Raw genomic sequence first — 27,724 nt, forward strand, 5'->3', positions numbered from 1 at the left:
CACCAAAGGTTTCATTGAATGTGGGAGAAATAAATGTGGTTTGTGCAAGTCTGTGCACAAAGCAAAAATGTCTGCATCTACTAACCATAATAAACCCTATAATATCCGACATCTCATTAGTTGTAGCTCCACACGTCATTGACACCATACAATGTGAAGCTTGTCTGCTGCAATATGTGGGGGGCACGGTCAGACCCTTACGTCACTGCATTGGGGGACACGTTAGGGACGTTCTTGGCCCCACAACACGTAATACATCTGCAGCATCACAACATCTCATACAACACAATAGGAATTAATCACTTTACAGTTGTGGGTATTGAATATGTCACCAGACCAGCTAAGGGGGGAGATTGGTATAAAAAGTACACCCCAGAGAAGCCTTGTGGATTCTGGAATTGGACTCCAGATTCTCCAGTGATATGAATCTTCATTCAGACCTTGTATCCATTTACTGAATTGTGTTTTTTCCTCTTTTATAGTAATTATACATAATATACACATTATAGATGCAGACACTTCATTCTTGTATTGCACGGATGCTTTTTGTTGGGGACATATGATCATCCATAGGGGTAATGTAGACATACTTGCACATGTCCATTTGGGGCTGGGGGTCTCCGCTGTGCATTAGACCCTATGATGTGTATAAGAAGCCGTTTACTGGTGATTTATTATGTCATGAAGAAGAACTGAACACAAATACCAGGTAGAAACGCAGAGATGTTTTGCTCCTATCTGTTTTTTAATGTTTCTATGATTTTAATTTGATTTGTTCAATAAAAGTTTTTGTTTTTATTCACACTGGAAAACAAGTGCTGGATTATCAGTAACTTTCTTTGTCCCGTCCATTCCTTCCCAACTGTGCTTTTTCATCCAAGCATTGAGAGATGAGCTGAAAGCAGACAATGTTTTCTATAGAGGAATGGCAGACATGGGTGTTGTCCACATAGAAAGCCTCTCCTAAATCCCATACACAAAAAAGCCGCCCTACAATCTGCCAGGACACATGCGGAAACATATGAAGACTCCTGGGACTTTATACTCTGGAGTGATGAGACCAAGATAAATGTTTTTCTTGGAACTGATGGCTTCAAAACTGTATGACATTGAAGAGGTGAGGAATACAATGAGAATGCATGGAGTCTACAGTGAGACCTGGTGGTGGCCGTGTCCTTATGTGCGGCTGCATGAGGAGCTACATTTCATTGATGGTATCTTGAATTCACAGATGTTCTGCTCTGTAGTGAAAGAAAAGATGCTGCCATCACTCTGTTCCCTTGGTAGGCCACTGTTACATTTCTGAAGAACAGGGTGACAGTGATTCAGTGGCCAAGTGTCTCCTGATCTGAACCCAACCAAACACCTATGGGGAATTCTGTAGAGACAAGTTGTCATCGCTCCATCCAGCATCCAGGCTCTAAGAGCTCGTTATCGAAAGAGAGAAAAAAGATATAGTATTGTCACTAACTTGTTCATTCCAGGCCTAGAAAACTTGGTGCCGTCCTTTAAAATTATGGAGGCCATACAAAATAATAGATGTAGTGCTTTTGATGTGGGGTGTACTCATTTTTGCATCAACTAATTTGAGAAAAACTGAAGGTTTTGTAATGAGTTATATTATTACCCTTACTTTCATGTTTTGATTACAAAAAAATGTTCTATGAAACTTAGTGTTGGCAAAATTGTAGAAATTGATCTTGTGTTCAGTGAGCTATTAAACAAAATCTTACTCATCAAAGGGGGTGTACTCATTTATGCTGAACAATGTTTATTAAACTTTATAAAACACAGTGAACATAATTACACTTTCTTTCCCATATGACTTCTCTCATGTTTTACAAGGTGCGATTTATGTATAAAAGATTTCCCACATTCTGAACATGAATACGGCTTCTCTCCTGTGTGAATTCTCTGATGTATATTAAGACTTCCTTTAATTGTGAAGGACTTCCCACATTCTAAACATGAAAATGGCTTCTCTCCTGTATGAATTCTCTCATGTGCAGCAAGGACTGATTTATACATAAAAGATTTCCCACATTCTGAACATGAATACGGCTTCTCTCCTGTGTGAATTCTCTGATGTCTAACAAGATCTGATTTACCTGTAAAGCATTTTCCACATTGTAAACATGAAAACGGTTTCTCCCCGGTGTGAATTCTTTGATGTATAACCAGCTCTGATTTACATATAAAACATTTCGCACAAGAAAATAGCTTTTCTCCTGTATGAATTCTCTTATGAGCAGAAAGATTTGATTTACGCATAAAAGATTTACCGCATTCTGAACATGAATACGGCTTCTCTCCTGTGCGATTTCTCTGATGTGTAATAAGACTCCCTTTAAATGTAAAGCATTTCCCACATTCCGAACATGAATACGGCTTTTCTCCTGTGTGAATTCTCTGATGTATAACAAGGTCTGATTTACTTCTACAACATTTCCCACATTCCGAACATGAAAATGGCTTTTCTCCTGTGTGAATTCTCTCATGTATAACAAATTGTGATTTATATGTAAAGCATTTCCCACATTCTGAACAGGAGTATGGCTTTTTTCCTTTGTGTTTTCTGTGTGTTAAAAAATCTGAGCTTTTTGTAAATTGCTTGTCACACTGAAATCTTGAATCCACTTTGCCACCTGGACTTTTGGTAATAATGGGAGATTGCTCAGGAGATGATTCCTCATGATTAGGAGGATTATAAGAAAGTGAAGTGCTGTGAAGTCCAGGAGGTGCAGGAAGGGTGATGAGGTTTTCTCCATTAGAGTGCTTCTTGAGATCTTTTTTACAATTTAGTGATAAACCTTTATTCTCACAAGGATTTCCTATCAGGATGAAAGATAAATTAGATGTGAGTTTTTTCTTCAACACAAACGAGATTTCTGAATGTATTTTCTGGATCTCACAATGAAGACCCTCGTCAGTGAAAGTACCGGTAATAAGGAGGACAACTACATGCCATAACATTAACACAATGACGGGTAAAGTGAATGACACTTATAATCTGGTGACATTGGCACAAGTCAGGGGTGGCAGAGATTAGACAGCAAATAGTTCTTTAAGTGGTAATTACTGATGACAGGTTCCCTTAATGTACCTCCGGTGCCATTTCACTCTCTCAAGCTTCATATCTTGGCCTTAGTATAGAAAAGTGTCCACGTAATTAAAGAAGATGTCCACTACTATTAAAAATGCCCCCAATGTAATTAACCCGTTGAGAGAAGATTTCTTTTAATTACCTAGCTTTGTCTTTATTACCTGTGAGCGGCACTATCGCTGGCCACTCACCGGCATCACGCGACCCCCGGCTGCAGCCGGCTCTTGCTTCCGCTGATGTCACGTCAAGTGAGGCGTGACTCGGTGATGCGATCCCCGCGGTGGATGCCGGGCTGTGGGTGGGGTTACCCCGCGCGTCACATCCAGCATCCACCGCGCACTTTCCCAATGAATGCAAGGTAATTGTGATTCACAAAATGTTATACAATTGAACGGTGAAGAAAGAAAAAATTTAATTTTTCCACTATAATATTATTTTCCCCTCCCCCATGACAGCACACCTTGAGAGAGGATCCGCCCCACCAAGGACAGGAAACCGTCTGAAATAAAAGGGCGGTACCTCTCCCTCGCTTCAGTTGGTTTCCTGTCCTTGATGGGGAACCTGTCTGGAAGAAAGAAGACTTACCTGGGGCTGTCCCGGTGTGGAAGAGCGGGCACTGGCCTGTGCACCGGGTTCAGTATCCCAGAAGCGCCGTCCGCAGCTTCCCCTGGGGTTTCTGCGCCGAGCGGGGCGCACGCGGTGAGGCAGGCTCTGTCCTCCCGGAGACCGCGGCGCCGTCCTCCCCCCTGCAGTGTGGAACGCTTCCGGGTGTGACGCGCCTGACGTCACGGCGCAGGGCACGCTGGGAGCGGCGCGCTGGGTGACGTCAGGAGGCGGCGCCGATCCAAGATGGCGGCGCCCATCGGAGCGTCCCAGGCCGGTTTTTTTCAACGGAGCTCCGGCCTGAGGAAGGGGGAGGACCCACAGACCGGAGGAGGCTGGATGGCCCTATATTTAAGGGGGGGGAGCTATCCTGGAAGCGTGGTGCGCTTCTGAGACATGGCTGATCCAGATAGCCAGGAGCAGCAGCTTACCCCCCCACCTCAGCAACAGAAGCAGAGGGATGCATCGTATACAGACAGCCGCTCGAGTAATCGTAGTGGCAGCCGCAGGAGTAAGGCTTCGAGTGCCTCGGGACCATCCAGAATGGAATCATCAGTTCCGCGACAGCCTCCGAATCCGGTACCCGTTTGTGACCTCTGAGGGTGAGTGAGCTTCGTGAATGTCACTGATTAGTAACGGGAAGTCTCTTATGTGCTTCCTTTTTTTAGGAGCCTAAGAAGAGTAGTGCCAAGCTAAAGCATAGGATGTGTGCCCTTTGCCAAGCTTCTCTCTCAGTAGAGTGGCAGAAACCACTTTGCCAGGGCTGTGTGACCAAAACCATAGCTGAGAATTCCCAGGATTTTGCTGCAAATTTAAAGTCCATAGTACATGCAGAAGTTCAGGGGTCCCTGAAGGGGTTCCTTAGAGGGAAGAAAAGGCCCCGTAGAGAGGTTTCCTCCGTCTCTGATTCCTCCCAGTCCGAGGAGCAGTGGGATTCATCGTCCTCTTCCTCATCGGGGGGCGGTAGACCCTGCTTCCCCATTGAGAATACAGACAGACTGGTTAGGGCAGTAAGATCAACCATGGGTCTGGAGGAAGAGAGAGCATCTAAATCCCGGGAGGACATCATGTTTGCGGGCTTGGGAGAGCGGAAGAGACGCTCATTTCCGGTGAACAGTAAGATTCAGGGCCTCATTGACCGGGAGTGGAGGAGACCTGAGAGATCAGGGGCTTTACCCTCCTTCTCCAAAAGAAGGTACCCCTTCGAAGAGAAGGATGCGGAACCTTGGGATAAGATCCCCAAGGTGGACGGGACTGTGGCAAGGTCATCAAAGAGATCTTCCCTGCCCTTGGAGGACTCTGGCGTCCTAAAAGATGCCCTGGATAAAAGAGCTGACTCCTTCCTGCGCCACACGTGGGAGGCGGCAGCAGGTGGCCTAAAACCAGCGGTGGCTAGCACCTGTGTGGCGAGGTCCTTGATGGTGTGGCTTCAACAGCTGGAAGACCAGCTTAAAGATAAAAAGGTCTCCAGACAGGCAATACTTGCAGAGCTACCTTTAATTCAAACAGCATCGGCCTTCCTGGCCGACTCTTCAGCTGACTCGGTCAGACTGTCAGCTAGGGCAGCGGGACTATCCAACGCAGCCAGGCGGGCCTTGTAGCTCAAGGGTTGCCCAGGCGACCTACCTTCGAAACAGAAATTGTGCTCCCTCCCGTGTGACGGTAGACTCCTGTTTGGCCAAAAGTTAGAGGACTTGTTAGAAAAAGCAGGCGATAAAACCAAAGGGTTCCCGGGATTTTCGGGGGAACCAAGAAGATTTAGTTTTCGGAGGAGAAAATTTAACCGGGGTCGTCCTCCGGGAGACAAAAAGAAGTGGGAAGCCAAGTCCAAAAAAGAATCGGGCTACATGTTTGGAGGACCATCCTCGAGTTCGAAGAGATCCTCCCAATGACGCCAGGCTGGAAGTGGGTGGAAGGCTTTCCCACTTTTTTCCAGCTTGGGACGCGATAACAACAAACCCATGGATTCTGAAAATTATCAGTGGGGGCCTGAAGATCCAGTTCAGCCAGACCCCCTGGCGGACCTTTGTGGTTACCCCCCTACGAAAGGTCCAGGAAGAACAATTAGCCCTGGAAACAGAAGTGTTAGAGTTAGTAGGAAAGCAGGTCCTTCTCGAAGTACCAGCAACACAGAGAGGGAGGGGGTTCTATTCCCCACTATTCATGATAAAAAAAACAAACGGGTCCTTAAGGACCATCATCAACCTCAGGAGTCTGAACCAAGTAGTAGAAAACCAGACTTTCAAGATGGAGTCAGTAGGCTCGGCAGTGAAGCTCTTACATCGCAACTGCTTTATGGCTGTAATAGACTTGAAGGACGCATATTATCACGTCCCAATCCATCCGGAGTATCAGAAGTATCTGAGAGTAGCCCTGTTTATTCAGGGGAAGCTGAGGCATTTTCAGTTTGCTGCCCTACCCTTTGGCCTCTCCATTGCCCCGAGAATATTTACGAAACTAATAGCAGAAGTCACAGCCTTCCTACGGATCAAGAATGTAGTGATCGTGCCATATTTAGACGACTTCTTGATAATAGGGAAAACAGAAGCCCACTGCTCCAGTCAGCTCCTAGTGGTCACGGAAGTGTTGCATCAGCTGGGGTGGTTAGTAAATTTCCAAAAATCAAGACTAACCCCCTCCAGGACTCAGACCTTTCTGGGTCTAATCCTAGACTCTCGTCGTCAAACCTGCTTCCTCCCAGAGGACAAAATCTGCAGGTTAATTGCATTAGTCTCGAAGGCCATTCAAGCTCCAGAGATGTCTCTGAGAGAGGCAATGTCCCTCCTGGGTTCTATGACGGCCTGTCTCCCAGCAGTAATGTGGGCCCAGGGGCATATGAGGCGGCTTCAGTGGGAGGTCCTGTCAGCACAGAGGTCCTGCAACGGGCGTTTAGAAGGCAGGCTCTCTCTCTCCCCAGAAGTAGTAGATTCTCTTTCGTGGTGGACAGTCAGGGGAAATCTGACCACAGGCGTTCAATGGTCCAGATCGATAGATCGGGTAGTTACGACCGACGCAAGCAGTTCCGGATGGGGGGGTCATCTGGCAGAACTCTCAATACAGGGTCACTGGGCTTACCACGAGAGGGGATCATCCTCAAACTTAAAGGAGCTTTGGGCAGTAGAAAGATCCCTCAGGGGCTTCCTCCCTCACATCCAAAATCACCATGTCCAGGTCAGGTCCGACAACCGGACAGCAGTAGCCTATGTGAATCACCAAGGAGGGACAAGGTCACGCCCTCTGATGGTGGTGGCAGACAGGATCCTTGGTCTAGCAGAGCGAAACCTCCTATCCCTCAGCGCCCTTCACATAAAGGGGATAGAAAACGTGAAGGCAGATTTTCTAAGCCGCCATACCCTAAGACAGGGGGAGTGGGGGTTGAACCCGGAGGTCTTCCATCAGATTGTCCAGTTATGGGGGCAGCCAGACATAGACCTGTTCGCCACAAGGGCAAACAGAAAGGTGCAGAGATTTTGCTCCCTAAATCCGGCAGAAAATCCCCATGCCATAGATGCCCTCCAGATTCCTTGGGGGTTCAGGAAGGCCTATGCCTTTCCGCCATTAGTGATGATTCCAGTAGTGGTGAGGAAGATCCGGGAGGAAGGCGCCAGGGTGATTTTGATAGCCCCTTTTTGGCCCAAGAGGCCTTGGTTCTCTCTGCTTCGGCTAATGTCGGTGTCAGATCCCTGGATTCTACCAGAGAGGCCGGACCTTCTCATGCAGGGACCAGTATTCCATGCCCAGGCCAGGGGGTTCCATCTTTCGGCATGGAATTTGAGAGGTCGCTATTGAGTAGCAAGGGGTTTTCACCAGGCTTAGTTTCTACTTTATTGGGGAGCAGAAAACCGATTACAACTAAGATTTATAGCAGGGTTTGGGGTAAATTCCTAAAGGTTATAGATATTCCGCTATCGAGCAAACCTCCGATCAGAGGGATCCTGGAATTTCTGCAAAAGGGGCGGGACCTGGGTCTAGCTACAGGGACCCTTAAGGTTCAAGTTTCAGCTTTGGGAGCACTCTACAATTGTAATCTGGCTGGGAATAGGTGGATCTCGAGGTTTATCAAGTCCTGTGCCAGAGCTGGACCGGTTAGGTCCATGGGTGTTCCTCCTTGGGACCTGAATTTAGTCTTGAACGCTCTTACTAGTGAACCATTCGAACCCCTACACAAGGTTTCTCCAAAAATTCTCACCCTTAAGACCATCCTTCTAGTGGCCTTAACATCAGCCCGTAGGGTGGGGGATCTGCAGGCCCTCTCGGTTAATCCTCCTTACACACAAATCTTTGAGGATAGGGTCACCTTGCGGCCAGATCCAGCATACCTTCCCAAGGTGGTATCTAGATTTCACCGTAGTCAGGAGATTGTGCTACCCTCGTTCTGCAGCAATCCCAAGAACCCAGGGGAAGTCAGGTTCCATAGCCTAGATGTTAGGAGGTCCCTGCTACAGTACATTCACATGACTAGTCTGTGGAGGAAAGACTGTTCTCTGTTCCTGGCCTTTCAAGGGTGTAGGAAAGGTCATGGGGTGTCCAAGGGTACCATCTCTAGGTGGCTCAGGGAGGCCATTTGCTTAGCCTATACGTCCACAGGGGTTCCAGCCCCGGACAATGTGAGGGCTCATTCCACCAGAGCCGTTGCAACCTCCTGGGCAGAGAGAGCAGACGTCTCGATCGAGCAGATATGTAGGGCTGCTACTTGGTCTACACCATCCACCTTCTTTAAGCACTATCGGTTGGATCTATCCTCTTCTGATCTCACCTTTGGGAGAAGGGTACTTCAGGCGGTGGTCCCTCCCTAGGGTGCTCATAAATTCTCCAAAATTCTCTCAAGGTGTGCTGTCATGGGGGAGGGGAAAACACCAAGGTTACTTACCGGTAGCCGGTTTTTCCTGAGCCCATGACAGCACCCGTAGTTTCCCCCCCTTATTTTTTCTATGTTTCTCACACCCTGGTGTGCACTGTGTGGGGTGGTGTGTATATGTATATTGTGGTGTTGGTTATGTGCCTAACCTGTTTAGGGAGGTCCTCTCAATGCTCTGTAAACAACTGAAGCGAGGGAGAGGTACCGCCCTTTTATTTCAGACGGTTTCCTGTCCTTGGTGGGGCGGATCCTCTCTCAAGGTGTGCTGTCATGGGCTCAGGAAAAACCGGCTACCGGTAAGTAACCTTGGTGTTTTAGCCCCAGATTTTACATTTTCACAAGGGAAACTGGGTAAAAATGACCACATAATTTTATACAATTTCAGCTGAACGGGGCAATACCCCATATGTGGCTGTACTGTACTGCTTAGCCACATGGTGAGACTCGGGAGGGACGGAGCGCTATTTGACTCTTGGAGAACAAACTTTAGTAGAACAGTTTGCAGACTCCATATACAGAGCCCCGAAGTGGCAGAAGAGCAGAATCCCCCCTCAAGTGACACCAGTTTGCAAACTACACCCCTATGGAAATGTATCTACAGGACTAGTGATGAATTTGACTCCATGGGTGCTTTCCAGAAACGAGCAGTAATGGATGTTGTGAAGTGAAAATGCAAATATTTCATTATAGTGGCCAGTACATTGTAGTGTTCGGTACATTGCAGTGCCCTTACGTTGTAGCGACCAGTACATGATTCCCAGCTAGTGCTTTCTGGAGAAATAAATTGGCTCTCCTCGCTACAGTAATGCCAAACATGTGGATGGTAACTGCACACGGTGGGGCCCGGGAGGAGGGGGCATTTGGATTTGGGAGCGCGGATGTCACTGGATTTCTTTAAGTGGGAGCCAAGTCACTTTCCAGAGCCTTTGTGCTACCAGTAATATGGACACCCCCTATATTACTGTTTACAGATGATGAACCTGAGTGGGGACTTGTTTTTTGTGGGTTGAGTAGAAGCTCTTGGTGGCATTCTGGGGTACAGAACATTTTGGATCATATTTATCCTGTGCTGTACGCTGAACACTTACAGTGGGTACGGGAAGTATTCAGACCCCTTAAAATTTTTCACTCTTTGTTTCATTGCAGCCATTTGGTAAATTCTAAAAAGTTCATTTATTTTTCTCATTAAAGTACACTCTGCACCCCATCTTGACTGAAAAAAAGCAGAAATGCAGACAATTTAGCAAATTTATTAAAAAAGAGAAACTGAAATATCACATGGTCATAAGTATTCAAATCCTTTGCTCAGACACTCATATTTAATTCACATGCTGTCCATTTCCTTGTGATCCTCCTTGAGATGGTTCTACTCCTTCATTGGAGTCCAGCTGGGTTTAATTAAACTGATAGGACTTGATTTGGAAAGACACACACCTGTCTATATAAGACCTCACAGCTCACAGTGCATGTCAGACCAAATGAGAATCATCAGCTCAAAGAAACTGCCCAAGGAGCTCAGACACAGAACTGTGGCAAGGCACAGATCTGGCCAAGGTTACAAAAGAATTTCTGCATTACTCAAGGTTCCTAAGAGCACAGTGGCCTTCATAATCCTTAAATGGAAGAAGTTTGGGACCACCAGAAGTCTTCCTAGACCTGGCCGTCCAGCCAAACTGAGCAACCGTGGGAGAAGAGCCTTGGTAGGAGAGGTAAAGAAAAACCCCAAGATCACTGTGGCTGAGCTCCAGCGATGCAGTAGGGAGATGGGAGAAAGCTCACAAAAGTCAATGATCACTGCAGCCCTCCACCAGTCGGGCCTTTATGGCAGAGTGGCCAGATGGAAGGATCTACTCAGTGCAAGACATATGAAAGCCCGCATAGAGTTTGCTCAAAAACACATGAAGGACTCACAGATTATGAGAAATAAGATTCTCTGGTCTGATGAGACGAAGATAGAACTTTTTGGTGATAATTCTAAGCGGTATGTGTGGAGAAAACCAGGTACTGCTCATGACCTGCCCAATACAATCCCTACAGTGAAACATGGTGGTGGCAGCATCATGCTATGGGGGTATTTTTCAGCTACACGGACAGGATGACTGGTTGCAATTGAAGGAAACATGAATGCAGCCAAGTACAGAGATATCCTGGATGAAAACCTCTTCCAGAGAGCTCTGGACCTCAGACTTGGCCGAAGGTTCACCTTCCAACAAGACAGTGACCCTAAGCACACAGCTAAAATGACAAAGGAGTGGCTTCTGAACAACTCTGTGACCATTCTTGACTGGCCCAGCCAGAGCCCTGACCTAAACCCAATTGAGCATCTCTGGAGAGATCTGAAAATGGCTGTCCACCAACGTTCACCATCCAACCTGACGGAACTGGAGAGGATCTGCAAGGAAGAATGGAAGAGGATCCCCAAATCCAGGTGTGAAAAACTTGTTGCATCATTCCCAAGAAGACTCATGGCTGTACTAGCCCAAAAGGGTGCTTCTACTCAATACTGAGCAAGGGGTCTGAATACTTATGACCATGGGATATTTCAGCTTTTCTTTTTTAATAAATTTGCAAAAATGTCTACATTTCTGTTTTTTTTCAGTCAAGATGTGGTGCAGAGTGGACTATAATGAGAAAAAAAATGAACTTTTTAGAACTTACCGAATAGCTGCAATGAAACAAAGAATGAAAAATGTAAAGGGGTCTGAATACTTCCCGTACCCACTGTACATCAGGGTTTCCATCTAAATCTACAAAATACATGATTCAGATGACACCCCCGAGGGATCCATTCAGAATAATGAGGCAGCAGAGTTACACCGGACTCCGTCCAGCCTCTGGTCGACTGCGCTTTTATGCACGCTGAAAAAGATGGACATCACTGGATCATAGGCCAGACGGCGTCCACAGCGCCTCATTATACGGAATCTTCCCCCGGGGTTCTGCCTGAATCGCAAGCTCAGTCATTTATATGGCAGCATGAGACTTGTGTAAGAATAATATGAAAATAAAAGATGGAAGTAATATTAAAAAACACAATTAGGAAAATTAAAAATGTGCTTATTAAATCATTAAGAAGAGGTGTGAATGCGGCCCAGTTATTCATCGGTGCGCAACCGGACTCTGTACAAGAGCAGCCGCGCCATCACCGGACGCTTCTGCTGTGATGTGGACGGCGGATAAAGCTTCACTGCACCGGAGACTTCATACAATATCACACACCGGTCATCATCACATGCCGCTAATCATAGTCACATGCCAATCATCATCGTCATACGCCAGTCATCATCATCACACGCCGCTAATCATAGTCACATGCCAATCATCATCGTCATACGCCAGTCATCATCATCACACGCCGCTAATCATAGTCACATGCCAATCATCATCGTCATACGCCAGTCATCATCATCACACGCCGCTAATCATAGTCACATGCCAATCATCATCGTCATACGCCAGTCATCATCATCACACGTCACTAATCATAGTCACATGCCAATCATAGTTACATAGTTAGTAAAGCCGAATAAAGACTTGCGTCCATCAAGTTCGACCTGTTAGTTCTGTAATTGCTAAAGTTGATCCAGAGGAGGGCAAAAACCCCAAATGATTTGGCCAATCTTCACCTGAGGAAAAATTCCCTCCCGACTCTGAAACCAGCAGTCAGAATAAATCCCTGTATCAACCTACTATTTTATTTTATTTTTAAGTATACGCTGAAATCTGCCTGGTATCTAGAAATGCATCCAGTCCCCGCTTGAACTGGTGTAGTGAATCTGACATTACCGTCTCCTCACTCAGTGAATTCCATATTCTCACTGCTCTTACCGTAAAGAACCCCTTCCTATGCTGGTGCTGGAACCTTTTCTCTTCCAGTCTTAGTGAATGCCCTCTTGTTACCGTAATATCCCTCCTTTTGAACAAATCCCGGGCAAGATTTCTATACTGTCCCCTAACATATTTGTACACATTTATTATGTCCCCCCTCAACCTTCTCTTTTCCAGGCTGAATAGTCCTAGTTTTGCCAACCTCTCTGGGTATTGAAGTCCCTCCATTCCCTTTATTAATTTTGTTGCCCTCCTTTGTACCTTTTCAAGCTCGTTTATATCCTTTCTATATATTGGGGCCCATAACTGAGCACAGTATTCCAAGTGTGGTCTGACCAGTGCTTTGTACAGTGGAAGAACAATGTTCTCATCCTTTGCAGCTATACCTCTTCTGATACATCCCATTACCCTGTTTGCCCTTACAGCAGCGGCCTGACTTTGGGCACTCCAATTTAGTTATATAGGTTTAAATAAGACTCAGGTCCATCAAGTCCAACCGGTCTCCACAAGTTCTACATTCTTTTTCAATTATTTTAACCTACAATGACATTCACTGTGAGACAATCATCCGGCCCTTCTATAAATGCCATTTCTCTTGATTGAACAAATCTAATTGTCTGGAATAACTAAGAAGAAAAGCTGTATTGTCACAGGTAATACATTGGGATCACAGGTTTTTATCTCTGTATTACAGTCGTGAGGCAGTGAGGGGAATTATATGCGGGGGACGGTATGTATCCCCCAGGATGCTCATAGAGACACATTGAACCCGCTGGAGTGCACTGGAGTCACAGAAACACCTGTGGCTGCAGAGCAAAATAAAAGTAAAGTTTGGACTTGGTCAAACTATTTGACCAAGTTGGATTTAAGAAAACCCAGCGTGGGCTTTTATTTTGGGAGTGATCTGCAGGGGGGCAGTGGGGCGGTCCACTCCCTCCTGACCAGTCTTACAAGTGGCTCATGGCCACAGAATCCATTAAAAAACCTTCAGCAAAGGTTTGGGTGTGTCAGTGGTTTGTTTGCTAAGCTGCAGAGCAGGAGGCTCTGTACAATGCAAGCCTGGGTGAAGGTACAACAAAGGCTTGTGAAGGCAACGTAACTGGCGCACCCGAGTGAAACGGCAGGTTTACACGGACTGTTTGGATCACCCGGCTGCGATCCGGAGGACATTGTGCAAATAAAGACATTTAAAGTTGAACTTTCCTTGGGTCACTGCCCCATTACAATATGGTGGAGAATGCGGGCAGTGTGAACTGAGGCATACCCCAAAACCAGCATGTCTGTGATCAAGTCTGCAAAGCTACAGCTCAAGCCTGCTGACAAGCAGGAGCTACTAAAGCAGTTAGTACTCACCCAGCAGCACCAGCATCTCCAGAGGCAACAGCAGGATCAGCAACAGCAGCGCACTAATGACTTAATCGTGCAGCAGATTGCGGCTCTGTGAGAGATGCCGCCAGCACCGACCCCGGAAAGTTGTGAGGCCCGGGACAAGGTCCGCTCAGTCTTGAGGAAGCCGAGTCCGGAGGATGACGTAGAAGCCTTCCTCACCATCTACATGCACATCACGGAGTGGGAGAACCTGCCAACTTCCCAGTGGGCTGACGTGGTGGCTCAGTTTCTGATAGACGATGCGCAGAAGGCCTACTTTGGCCTGAGTTGCGATGATGACCAGGACTATGGGAAGCTGAGAGGTGAGATCCTTGCCCTACTGGGAGTTAATACATATTTGAGAACCCAACGGGTGTTTTCATGGACCTTTGTGGAGGCCGGGCCCGCCAGGTCTCAGGCATATGACTTGCTGCAGCTAGTTAAAAGGTGGCTCCAGCCTGAGACTTTGACTCTGGCCCAGATGGTGGAGAGGATCGTGGGTGATCGGCTAGAGAGAACTCTGCCAGCAGCTATACAGAGTTGGGTGTGGCAAGGGGACTCGGGCACTTTAGACCAGGTAGTTAGCCTGATCGGGCGGTACACGGCCACTCAGGACTTCATACGGGACTCTGCCCAACTGCGACTATCACGCCGGACTCTGCAAGCCCAGGAGCCGGTGAAATGGTTGCGTCCCTCTGCTGGGGACTGTGGGTTCACGCGCAGAGTCTTAATGTATGCCCAGACAGTCTGCACCGTGACTGCAGACGCTGCGGGCAGCAAAACCCAATTGTGCCATGTACTCATCAAAGGGTACCAGAAGGAGGCTCTCTTGGACTCAGGGAGCCTAGTGACTCTGGTCCATGGGTCACTGGTTGCCAAGGAGAACCCCAGTGGACGGAAAGTCGGGGTTGTTTGCATACATGGGGACCTCCGACAGCAGAGGTTACTTTTTCCACCCCGTGTGGGGAGATGAAACATGTGGTGGGAGTGGTCAAGACCCTTCCTGATCGGACTGTTTTGGGAAGATACTTGCCCCTGTACTGGTCCCTATGGGAGAACAAAATTAACCCTCCCAGGGTAAATGTCCGGGCACGGAACCCAAAGATTCCGAGTCTGGGATACCTGCCGTAGGGGGTCGCCGACCTAGGGACAGAGTGTAACCCCGATAGGTTCCCCTAGAGGTATTGGCAGGAGAGGTTGAGGAGACCCCATCGATCCCAGAGCTGGAAGTGTCCCCTGGTACTTTTGGGACAGCTCAGCTGCAGGATCCCACTCTAGCCAGCGCACGAGAAAGGGTGGTAGAAATAAATGGGGTGCCTCAACAACCAGGTGCAGAGGTGGTTTTCCCGCGCATGGCTATCAACCAGGATCTATTATATAGAGTTGATAAAATCTGGGATGAAGTGGTGGAATAGCTGGCAGTACTACAGTCGTACCGCTGGGCGGTGCTGGAGATGGCTCACACACAAACACACACAAACACACGCTGGGTGGACACCTAGGGGTTAAAAAAACCCGCAAGAACATATTTTGCAGCGGTTCTATTGGCCCAGGATTTATGCCGAGGTACAGAGGCATTGTGAGTCGTGTCCCAAGTGTCAACTTACCACACCCACTGCAAATTTCCGGACTCCATTGGTACCTCTACCCATTATAGGAGGTACCTTTTCAGCGGATTGCGATGAATCTGGTGTGGCCTATAGTAAAATCTTCCCGTGGCCACCAACATATTTTGGTGGTAGTAGATTATGCCACCCGTTACCCGGAGGCAATACGTATCCCCTGCGAGCTGTTTGCCATGTTCTGCCGCCTTGGGCTACCCAAGGAGATCAAGTGGCAAGGGCCAAATGAAGTCCGGGAAAAGGTGGGGGAGGTGAATTACCGAGTGTACCAGCCCGGAAAGAGAAAACCGGAACAACTGTATCATGTGAACCTGCTAAAAGCCTGGAAAGTCCGGGAATGTTTGATTATGGATGAGACGCCAGTCGTACCGTCTGGGAACCCTCTGACACCAGCCAGGGACGAGGTCGGGTGTGAGGTTAAGATAAGTGATGCTCTCACTAAACAGCAGCGATGGGAGGCTCGGAATTTGATGCAGCAGAATACAGACGTATTCTCAGTACTGCCTGGCCATGCATCTGTGATCCGACATGACACTGTCACCGAGCCCCTAGTAAGGGTACGAGTGAAACCGTACTGTGTACCAGAAGCCCGGAGGCAAGCCATCGCGTCTGAGGTAAAACAAATGCTCCAGTTAGGAGTCATTGAGGAATCTAGGAGTGAATGGGCTAGCCCCATTGTTCCGATTCCGAAGCCTGATGGATCATTACGGTTTTGTAACGACTTCAAAGAATTGAATGAAGTGTCAAAATTTGACCTTTATCCAATGCCCCGGGTGGACGAGCTGATCGAGAGACTGGGGTAGGCCCAGAACTTCACCACGCTTGATCTCACCAAGGGTTACTGGCAGGTGCCTCTGACAGAATCGGGGAAAGAAAAGACAACCTTTATAACACCGGAGGGTCTATCACTATGTCATCTTGCCTTTTAGATTACATGGGGCCCCGGCTACATTCCAGAGGCTGATGGACATAGTGTTGCAGCCTCATCAGAAGTATGCGTCAGCATATTTAGATAATATCATCATCTTTAATACCAACTAGCAGACCCACCTGTCCCAGGTACAAGCGTTGCTGGATTCACTCAGAGTCGCAGGAATAACAGTGAACCACAAAAAAATGTGCGATAGGTCTCGAAGCCCGGTACTTGGGGTACGCGATGGGCCGTGGGGTTATTAAACCCCAAATAAACAAGATTGAGGCCATTCAAAACTGGCCTAAGCCTTAGACTACTAAACAGGTAAGAGCGTTCCTTGACATTATTGGGTACTACCGACGGTTTATACCTAATTTTGCTGGGAGATCGGCACCCCTGACCAATCTCTTAAAGGGAAAGAGGTCGGCCATGGTTCGGTGGAACCCTCATGCGGAGGAAGCATTCCAATCCATGAAGTTGGCATTGTGCGGACAGCCGGTCCTCATCAGCCCCAACTTCAAGAAAAGCTTCATTGTGCAGACAGATGCCTCAGAGATAGGCCTAGGAGCGGTAGTGTCGCAAGAGGTGAACGGAGATGAACATCCAGTCACCTACTTGAGCAGGAAACTTACCCCGGCAGAGAAAAATTATAGCGTAGTGGAGGAGTGCCTGGCCATTAAGTGGGCCTTGGAGTCCCTACGTTATTATTTGCTCGGGCGAGCTGTGAAGTTGCAAGGGAATGCGGATGCCCTGTCACGGGCACCCTGTATGGTGACAAGTGTTCAACCCCACAAGTTTGAACAGAGGGTGGGGGATATGCGAGGCAGTGAGGGGAATTATATGCGAGGGACCTGTGGTTGCAGAGCAAAATAAAAGTAAAGTTTTGTACTTGGTCAAACTATTTGACCAAGTTGGATTTAAGAAAACCTGGCTTGGGCTTTTATTCTTGGAGTGAACTACAGGTGGCAGTGGGGCGGTCCACTCCCTCCAGCCGAGTCTTACAAGTGGCTCATGGTCACAGAATTCATTTAAAAACCTGCAGCAAAGGATTGGGTATGTCATTGGTTTGTTTGCTAAGGAGGCTCTGTGCAATGCAAGCCTGGGTGAAGGCACAACACAGGCCTGTGAAGGCAACGTAACTGGCGCACCCCAGACTGAAACAGCGCAGCCATCTCCAACAGCAACAGGTTTACACGGACTGTTTGGATCACCCGGCTGCGATCCGGAGGGCATTTTGCAAATAAAGACATTTAAAGTAGAACTTTACTTGGGTCACTGCCTCATTACCGCACAGTGTGAACACCGCCGCACTACACAGTATATAAAGTAATCAGATGATAGACTCACATACCCTAAGGGACTAAAGAAAAAACATATAATCACCCATCCTCAATTATACATAAGAAACCTCATCTGGTGTTGCCACATCCGTAAATATTAAATCTATAAAAATATTGAACCCATACGGTAAAAGCTGTGAAGAAAAAATAAACAAATAAATTGGAAAAAAAACTGAAAGGCCACAATTGGCACACCTCTGTAAGAAGAAAGCTCTAAAAACTGATCCAAATGCTGAACGAGCATCAAAATGCACCAATAAATGCATTTATACACTGCTCAAAAAATAAAGGGAACATTAAACAACAGAATATAACTCCAAGTAAATCAAACTTCTGTGAAATCAAACTGTCCACTTAGGAAGCAACACTGATTGACAATCAATGTCACATGCTGTTGTGAAAATGGAATAGACAATAGATGGAAATTATTGGCAATTATCAAGACCCCCTCAATAAAGGAGTGGTTCTGCAGGTGGGGACCACAGACCACATCTCAGTACCAATGCTTTCTGGCTGATGTTTTGGTCACTTTTGAATGTTGGTTGTGCTTTCACACTCGTGGTAGCATGAGATTTATTTTTTTGAGCAGTGTATATACCAGGGATTAGCTGCAGAGCATTGCAAGTAAGATGGAGATACAATGCAGATTTCAGAAGAGATAACACGTAGCAGGAGTGAGATATTAATATCACGGGGGAGGAAATGTGTAAGAGGGTGACCAGGACGGTCATGCGCCTCTTCCCTCTTTCTGCACATATTGCTGTACCCTGTGTTTATATATGAGTATGTATGTGACCTAATGTCTGATGTGTTAGTTATAGGGTGAGTATATATAGGTAGAGTATTAGAATAGGTGCTGCATGTTAGCAGACATTTCAATTCATATATATTCAGCTCTGGCTCAGGATAGCACACGTGCTGGGTCACGCGTGCAACAGACTAAGTGCAATAGCTTAAAGTGCTTTTAATAAGCAGTTATACAATGGCAGTTGGACAGGGCAGGAGACAGGTAAGGTGCATAAGATATTCATACAAACATGCAGCTTCTTGGTCAGTTGTATTACATTATACATTGGTCAAACCATCCACTACCTCCATACAGCACTCAAAACATTCATACAAATCATTGCACCACCTGCTCTCTCTCTTTTTTCTCCTTCTCCTATTCACTGGCGACATCTCCCCCAACCCTGGGCCTCCCTGTGTGTAACAAACTAACTTACATTCACAATTTTTTCCTCTCTAATTCCCTTCACCTTCTGGCTATTACAAAAGTCTGGATCCAGCATTCAGACACCACAGCAGCTGCTGCTCTCTCATTTGGTGGGCTGAAATTTTCACATACGGCCAGACCTGAGAATAGACAAGGTGGAGATGTTGGTTTGCTCCTTTCACCACAATGTGCTTTCCAGGTCATCCCCCAGTTCGCTCACTAACATTTTCTTCCTTTGAAGTCCACATCGTCAGACTCTTCAAACCCTTCTCCCTGTGAGTGGCGGTTGTGTATCGCCCTCCAGGCTCCTCCCACCAGTTCCTGGATCACTTTGCCACCTGGCTTCCTCACTTTCTATCCTGTGACATCCCCACCATCATCATGGGAGACTTTAACATCCCCATCAATGATCCCCTCTCCCAATCTGCCTCTCATAGGTTACTAACTCTCCTACACATGAAGACGGGAATACTCCGGACCTGGTTTTCTCCGGTCTATGCTCGAGCATGACTTTACTAACTCCCCTCTCCTGCTCTCGGACCACAACCTTCCTTCCTTCTCTGTCAAGAACCGTCTACTCACCCGGGACACCCCCACTTACCACACTTATAGGAATACACGTACCATTAATACCCAGCAGCTTATGGACAATCTCCACACATCTTCAGCCCCCATCTCCTCCCTCTTCTGTCCAGATTTAGCATTGTCACACTACAATAATACACTGAAGAGCGCCCTAGATGAAGCAGCACCTTCTACACGCAGAAAGACCCGACACAGACAACGGCAGCCCTGGCACACGATGCAAACACGCTTTCTTCAGAATTGCTCTAGGTGCGCTGAGCATCAGTGGAGAAAATCTCTTTTAGCAGAGAACTTCATCCATTATAAATTCATGTTTAAAAGCTATAACTCTGCCCTTCATCTGGCCAAACAATCCTACTTCACCCCCCTCATCACTTCACTGCCCAACAATCCAAAATGACTTTTTGAAACCTTAAACTCCCTCCTGAAACCTAATGCACAGGCCCCCACCAACAACCTCAGCCATGAGGATCTGGCCACATATTTCCTAGAAAAAATCAACCACATCCATCAGGACATCTCAGCCCAATCTCCTCAGTGCCTGGATCCCCTTCCCTGCTGCACTTCAAGCTCACTAGCCATCTTTGAGCCTATCACAGAAGAAGTTACCCAGCTCCTCACTTCTTCTTGTCCTACAACCTGCAACAGTGACCCCATTCCTTCACATCTCCTGCAGTCCCTCTCACCGGTGGTCATCACTCACCTGACTAAAATATTTAACCTCTTTCTTTCTTCAGGTATCTTTCCCTCCTCATTTAAACATGCCATCATAACCCCTTTACTTAAAAATCCATCCCTGGACAAGAACTGCACTGCTAACTACAGACCTGTCTCTAATCTTCCCTTTATCTCTAAACTCCAGGAACGCTTGGTCCACTCCCCTCTCATCCGCTATCTCTCAGATAACTCTCTCCTCGACCCTCTACAATCTGGTTTCCGCTCCTTACACTCCACTGAAACTGCCCTCACTAAAGTCTCTAATGATCTACTAACAGCTAAATCCAAAGGTCACTGCTCCCTGCTGATTCTCCTGGATCTCTCTGCAGCATTTGACACTGTGGATCACCAGCTCCTCCTTACTATGCTCCACCCTATAGGCCTCAAGGACACTGTTCTCTCCTGGTTCTCCTCCTACCTCTCTGACCGCTCCTTCACTGTATCTTTTGCCGGCTCCTCTTCCTCTCCTCGTCCCCTTGCTATCGGGGTCCCGCAGGGCTCAGTCCTAGGCCCCCTCCTCTTCTCTCTATACACTGCCCCTATTGGATAAACAATCAGCAGATTTGGGTTTCAGTATCATCTCTATGCTGAAGACACCCAATTATACACCTCTTCCCCTTACATCACCCCTACCCTAATACAAAACACCAAGGATTATCTGTCTGCTGTCTCTAACATCACGTCCTCCCTCTATCTTAAACTGAATCTCTCTAAAACTGAACTTCTTGTGTTTCTCCCCTCTACTAACCCAACTCTGCCTGACATTGAAATTACCTTGGAGGGTTCAACCATAACTCCCAGCAGCACGGCCGCTGCCTTGGGGTCATATTCGACACTAACCTTTCCTTTACTCCCTATATCCGATCACTCACTCGCTCTTGTCACCTGCATCTTAAAAACATCTCCAGAATCCGACCTCTTCTCACCTTTGAAACTGCTAAAACTCTTACTGTTTCTCTTATTCACTCTCGTCTGGACTACTGCAACTCTCTTCTGATCGGTCTCACTCTTACCAAACTTTCTCCTCTCCAATCCATCCTGAATGCGGCAGCCAGGGTCATATTTCTGTCCAGTCGCTTCACCGATGTTTCCATCATGTGCCAGTCATTACACTGGTTACCCATTCGCTACAGGGTCCAATATAAACTCATCGCTCTCACCCACAAAGCTCTCCACAGTTCTGTACCGCCTTATATCTCCTCTCTCATCTCTGCCTATCGTCCTACACGTGCCCTCCGTTCTACAAATGACCTAAGACTAACATCCCTCATAATCTGAACCTCGCACCTCCATCTCCAAGACTTCACTCGTGCTGCGCCAGTTCTCTGGAATGCTCTACCCCAGACGATCCGACTGATGCCTAGCCCCCATGTGTTCAAACGCGCTTTAAAAACCCATCTCTTTAAACAAGCCGACCACCTCAACTACTCAGTAAACCAACTTTCCCCTGTCCCCTCCTTCCAAATATTATTCAGAATCTGTTCCCTACTCTTCATCTGTCTCCACACCCTCCATGCACAAGATAACTGCACTCGATACTTGATTATTGCACTTATACATACAGGCTGATGACCGGATCATACAGCTTTATATGAAAATCCCTATTTATTATAATTGCCCGACCTGAAATAACAAGCACTTTGCGCCTATTGTGTCCCCCCATTCCCTTGTAGATTGTAAGCGTGCGAGCGGCCGGACCCTCGCTCCTAATGTAACTGTTTAAACTGTCTTACCTTGTATTGAATTTATTGTCTGTACATGTCCCCGCTTAATTGTAAAGTGCTGCGGAATATGTTGGCGCTATATAAATGAAACGTATTATTATTATTAGGAATTGGGTACAGTGTGGTGGTGAACGCAATAGTTTAGGATAGAAACAGTTAATGTGTTCAGCAATAGCTGCAGAGCAGGAGGAGCCGGGGTAGTTACCAGGAGGTTTAGTGACTACAGCAGGGGAGTAAAGGGGAAGTCTGCCCAGCAACCAAAGGAGGATTGGTGATTGGCCCAGTCAAAAGGGGAGGAGATTAGGCCAGGGCGGAGCAACGGTTTTTCCTGTCAGTTAGTTCTGAGGGAGGGATGTGACAGAGCAGTAGCTGGAGGTCCAGGGGGCACAGAAACCCGGTCCGACCAGCAGCAGAGGAACGTTAGTCAGAAACTCTAAAACGACTTTCCCTTAATGTTCGGGGCCTACGGTCCACAGGAGTCAGCAGAGTAACTTGTCTCAAAATCTTCCCAGAAGGGGAAGTCGGACAGGGAATAGTACAGAGGAAATGGAACGGGACTCTAAAAACTGCGAGGGTCTCAGAGGCCAAAGAGGTCGACTATGGAAGGGACATCTCAGGAGAAACAGACGGTGAATATTAACATATGCTGTGCAATGAACTGTGCACCTGGAAAAGGATGCGCCCAATACTGCGTGTTCCCTCATGGTGAAGTTGGACGGTTAAGTAAAGTTCTTTTTTATAAAACGGAGTGGAAGTCCCCTATCGTGTGTGCGGCGGTTACTGAAGAGGAAAAACCGAAGACGGCAGAGATCTGCGACCAAAACGTGAGTGTTCTGCACCACACGCACAGCACGGGAGAATGGGGACATTTGTCTTTGTCAGGGAGCCAAGGTGTAGGAACACAACAGTCCCTCGCCACTACTACCACCCTCATAAAAAATGCATAGGCCAGACTGTAATCCCAAGGAATCAAGAAGGTGTAGCTACAGTCACCACTGGCAGCACTGTGAGCGACAGCTGTAACTGCGCCCCGACACTGAGTGACGGTCGCTCTGTACTGATGCACTGCTGAGCCGGCTGTCAGTCTCAGTCCCGGGCGCAGTTACAGACGCCGCTCAGTGCTGCGTACGGTGACAGTAGCTACGTTGGCGCCTGCATGACTGAAAGCCGGCGGCTTCCGGGTGCCGCACACTCAGTACAGCGGCCGGGCACCTCCCTAATGCTATTAACCAGCAGATTAACCCCATATGTGCATGTTACTGGTGATATCCAACCAGACAGGTTCCCTGTAAGGAACAATGCACAATAAATGTAAATCACTACAAATCTGAGACCTCAGAGACGTGTAACATCTTATTCTGGTCGTGTCCGATACGAAACTCCTTCTATTCCCCCCTAACATGTAGACTGTGAGCAGGGCCCTCCCTTATATTGTACCATACTGATACCGGGGGAGAGACGTCACCAGAGTAACCGCCCAGTGTGGGACGTCGGATCAGGGGACAAAGGACCCCATCAGTCACCAGAACAAGTCCTGAGACCCCAAAAAGCTCAGGAGGAACAACCCTTCATAACCCTTATTACTGATCGTCCATTATGTCAAGAAGCGATGAATCTTCCTAATATTTCTTCTGCTGTCGCCTTATGAGGCTTCATTGTCCTCCAAACACAATCGGAAATCTGCTGATTTATCCACAGAATCTAAAATCAAACGCTGCGGACAATCACTCTCCTGTGTGAGCGATGGGGGCGGGGAGCGGAGAAGACGAGACAGGGAGGGAGCGAGAACAGCAGCACAAGAGTCACATGTACAAGGCAAAAAAAGAGGAGAAAAGCCGAAAATGGAAGATTCATCATTACACGTCATCTACAGCGAACCTGGTGTAAGAGGCCGGAGCTCCTCCATCATCACCTCCTGGTACCGATCCTGGTGTCCTTCTAGATACTCCCACTCCTCCATGGAGAGATAGACAGCGACGTCCTGACACCTTATAGGAACCTGACAACAACGACACCGTCATCACCCAGAATCCTCTAGTGCTGTCCTGTATAATGTCCCAGCAGTCACCTCTCCGCTCATCACCCAGAATCCTCCAGTGCTGTCCTGTATAATGTCCCAGCAATCACCTATCCGCTCATCACCCAGAATCCTCCAGTGCCATCCTGTATAATGTCCCAGCAGTCACCTCTGCGGTCATCACCCAGAATCCTCCAGTGCCGTCCTGTATAATGTCCCAGCAGTCACCTCTCCGCTCATCACCCAGAATCCTCCAGTGCTGTCCTGTATAATATCCCAGCAGTCACCTCTCCGCTCATCACCCAGAATCCTCCAGTGCCATCCTGTATAATGTCCCTGCAGTCACCTCTCCGCTCATCACCCAGAATCCTCCAGTGCCGTCCTGTATAATGTCCCAGCAGTCACTTCTGCGGTCATCACCCAGAATCCTCCAGTGCCGTCCTGTATAATGTCCCAGCAGTCACCTCTCCGGTCATCACCCAGAATCCTCCAGTGCTGTCCTGTATAATGTCCCAGCAGTCACCTCTTCAGTCATCACCCAGAATCCTCCAGTGCTGTCCTGTATAATGTCCCAGCAGTCACCTCTCCGGTCATCACCCAGAATCCTCCAGTGCTGTCCTGTATAATGTCCCAGCAGTCACCTCTCCGCTCATCACCCAGAATCCTCCAGTGGTGTCCTGTATATGTCCCAGCAGTCACCTCTCCGGTCATCACCCAGAATCCTCCAGTGCGGTCCTGTATAGTGTCCCAGCAGTCACCTCTCCGGTCATCACCCAGAATCCTCCAGTGCTGTCCTGTATAATGTCCCAGCAGTCACCTCTTCAGTCATCACCCAGAATCCTCCAGTGCTGTCCTGTATAATGTCCCAGCAGTCACCTCTCCGGTCATCACCCAGAATCCTCCAGTGCTGTCCTGTATAATGTCCCAGCAGTCGCCTCTCCGCTCATCACCCAGAATCCTCCAGCGCTGTCCTGTATAATATCCCAGCAGTCACCTCTCCGGTCATCACCCAGAATCCTCCAGTGCTGTCCTGTATAATGTCCCAGCAGTCACCTCTCCGGTCATCACCCAGAATCCTCCAGTGCTTTCCTGTATAATGTCCCAGCAGTCACCTCTCCGGTCATCACCCAGAATCCTCCAGTGCTGTCCTGTATAATGTCCCAGCAGTCACCTCTCCGGTCATCACCCAGAATCCTCCAGTGCTGTACTGTATAATGTCCCAGCAGTCACCTCTCCGCTCATCACCCAGAATCCTCCAGTGCTGTCCTGTATAATGTCCCAGCATTCACCTCTCCGCTCATCACCCAGAATGCTCCAGTGCTGTCCTGTATAATGTCCCAGCAGTCACCTCTCAGCTCATCACCCAGAATCCTCCAGTGCTGTCCTGTATAATGTCCCAGCAGTCACCTCTCCGCTCATCACCCAGAATCCTCCAGTGCTGTCCTGTATAATGTCCCAGCAGTCACCTCTCCGGTCATCACCCAGAATCCTCCAGTGCTGTCCTGTATAATGTCCCAGCAGTCACCTCTCCGGTCATCACCCAGAATCCTCCAGTGCGGTCCTGTATAATGTCCCAGCAGTCACCTCTCCGGTCATCACCCAGAATCCTCCAGTGCTGTCCTGTATAATGTCCCAGCAGTCACCTCTCCGGTCATCACCCAGAATCCTCCAGTGCTGTCCTGTATAATGTCCCAGCAGTCACCTCTCCGGTCATCACCCAGAATCCTCCAGTGCTGTCCTGTATAATGTCCCAGCAGTCACCTCTCCGCTCAGCAGCTCAATCATCTTGTTGCTGAGCTCTAGGATCTTCTTCTTCCTCCTCTCATGTATCGGGGAGTGCGGGGGAGGCTCTGTGATGGGGTCTGGGCTCCGCCCTCCTGACTCCTGGAGATGGATGATGGGAGTCACACCCTCCCCCGGTGTCTTCCTCACTATTGTGTAATCCTGTGTATGGAGAGAGACACTTAGGGAGAAGAATTCCTTCCCGACTCCAGATCTGACAATCAGTAGAAATCCCGGGATCAATAACCGTCTCCAGTAATCTGGGGCCATAACCTGGAATATTATTACACTCAGGACAGACATCCAGGCCCCTCTACAGCTCTTATAGGGAATCCCCATGACAACTCCTCCTGGCAGAGAGCTGCACACAATCACTGCTCTTACAGTAAAGAATCCTTCTCTTCCTCTTCTGGATTTCCTCTTCCCGATGTCGGACTTGTTCCATAACACAATAAAGCTGATAGAAATGTAGAGGAGTTACCTCTCCGCTCAGCAGGGAGATGATCTCCAGGGTGAAGTGTAATAATCTTCTGGTGGTCTCGTCCTCGTCCATCCTCGGGGTCATTCAGGAGAAGGAGGGATGAACACTGGATCAGCTGGAGGGATCTCGTCCTGCCGGCGTCTTCATGATAAAGGAGAAGATGGAGGTCACAGGGGACGATATAACGACAATCACTGAATTCTGCCCCAAATATCCGACATTTATCAGGAAGAATCTGGAGGAAAAGCCACAAACTCCACCGCGGCCTCCTCAGCCGATCTGACCGCTCATTATCAGCCTCGTAGGAGGTCGGTCACCGTGGTAACTACACCGCCAGCGGGGGACGGTCACCTTGGTAACTATACCGCCAGCGGAGGTCGGTCACCGTGGTAACTACACCGCCAGCGGAGGTTGGTCACCGTGGTAACTACACCGCCAGCGGAGGTCGGTCACCGTGGTAACTACAGCGCCAGCGGGGGACGGTCACTGTGGTAACTACAGCGCCAGCAGGGGACGGTCACCGTGGTAACTACAGCGCCAGCGGGGGACGGTCACCGTGGTAACTACAGCGCCAGCGGGGGACGGTCACCGTGGTAACTACAGCGCCAGCGGGGGACGGTCACCGTGGTAACTACAGCGCCAGCGGGGGACGGTCACCGTGGTAACTGCACCACCAGTGGGGGACAGTCACCGTGGTAACTACACTGCCGGGGGGGGGGGGAGATGGTCACCGTGGTAACTACACCGCCAGCGGGGGATGGTCACAGTGGTAACTACATCTCTAGTGGAGGACGGTCACCGTGGTAACTACATCTCTAGTGGACGACGGTCACCGTGGTAACTACATCTCTAGTGGACGATGGTCACCGTGGTAACTACACTGCCGGGGGGAAGGAGGGGATGGTCACCGTGGTAACTACACCGCCAGTGGGGAACGGTCACCGTGGTAACTACACCGTCGGGGGGGGGGATGATCACCGTGGTAACTACACCGCCAGCGGGGGACGGTCACCGTGGTAACTACAGCGCCAGCGGGGGACGGTCACCGTGGTAACTAAACCGCCAGCGGGGGACGGTCACCGTGGTAACTACACCGCTAGCGGGGGACGGTCACCGTGGTAACTACACCGCCAGCGGAGGACGGTCACAGTAGTAACTACACCGCCAGCGGAGGACGGTCACCGTGGTAACTACACCGCCAGCGGAGGACGGTCACCGTGGTAACTACACCTCCAGCGGAGGACGGTCACCGTGGTAACTACACTGCCGGGGGGGGGGGGTGGTCACCGTGGTAACTACACCACTAGCGGAGGAAGGTCACCGTGCTAACTACACCGCCAGTGGGGGATGGTCACCGTGGTAACTACATCTCTAGTGGAGGACGGTCACCGTGGTAACTACACCGCCAGCGGGGGATGGTCACAGTGGTAACTACATCTCTAGTGGAGGACGGTCACTGTGGTAACTATATCTCTAGTGGACGACGGTCACTGTGGTAACTACACCTCCAGCGGAGGACGGTCACCGTGGTAACTACACTGCCGGGGGGAAGGAGGGGATGGTCACCGTG

At 48.6% G+C, this 27,724-nt stretch overlaps 1 protein-coding gene across 1 annotated transcript; it reads right to left on the minus strand.

Annotated features, from left to right (window-relative positions):
* Positions 1-1,096: 1,096 nt before the first annotated feature.
* Positions 1,097-26,289, minus strand: LOC141220405 (uncharacterized). Its single transcript, XM_073666332.1, has 4 exons — positions 26,155-26,289; positions 25,653-25,835; positions 23,753-23,873; positions 1,097-2,831 (listed from the first exon to the last, which is right to left on the minus strand). Exons 1-4 carry the CDS (start codon positions 26,236-26,238, stop codon positions 1,804-1,806), a joined length of 1,416 nt encoding a protein of 471 aa, XP_073522433.1. The 5' UTR covers positions 26,239-26,289; the 3' UTR covers positions 1,097-1,803.
* Positions 26,290-27,724: the final 1,435 nt, after the last annotated feature.

The sequence above is a fragment of the Phyllobates terribilis genome, unplaced genomic scaffold, assembly GCF_046119375.1.
Source record: "Phyllobates terribilis strain yellow unplaced genomic scaffold, ASM4611937v1 Scaffold_291__1_contigs__length_2406647, whole genome shotgun sequence".
In the NCBI taxonomy this organism is placed as follows: Eukaryota; Metazoa; Chordata; class Amphibia; order Anura; family Dendrobatidae; genus Phyllobates; species Phyllobates terribilis.

What these genes read in the sequence shown, in the direction of transcription:
- LOC141220405 (XM_073666332.1), bottom strand. Translation starts at nt 26,238, where the DNA reads ATGACCCCGAGGATGGACGAGGACGAGACCACCAGAAGATTATTACAC. An exon ending in TCTCCCTGCTGAGCGGAGAG is followed by an intron (nt 25,836 to 26,154) that starts GTAACTCCTCTA and finishes CTCCATACACAG; the next exon opens with GATTACACAATAGTGAGGAA. An exon ending in TTGAGCTGCTGAGCGGAGAG is followed by an intron (nt 23,874 to 25,652) that starts GTGACTGCTGGG and finishes CGTTGTTGTCAG; the next exon opens with GTTCCTATAAGGTGTCAGGA.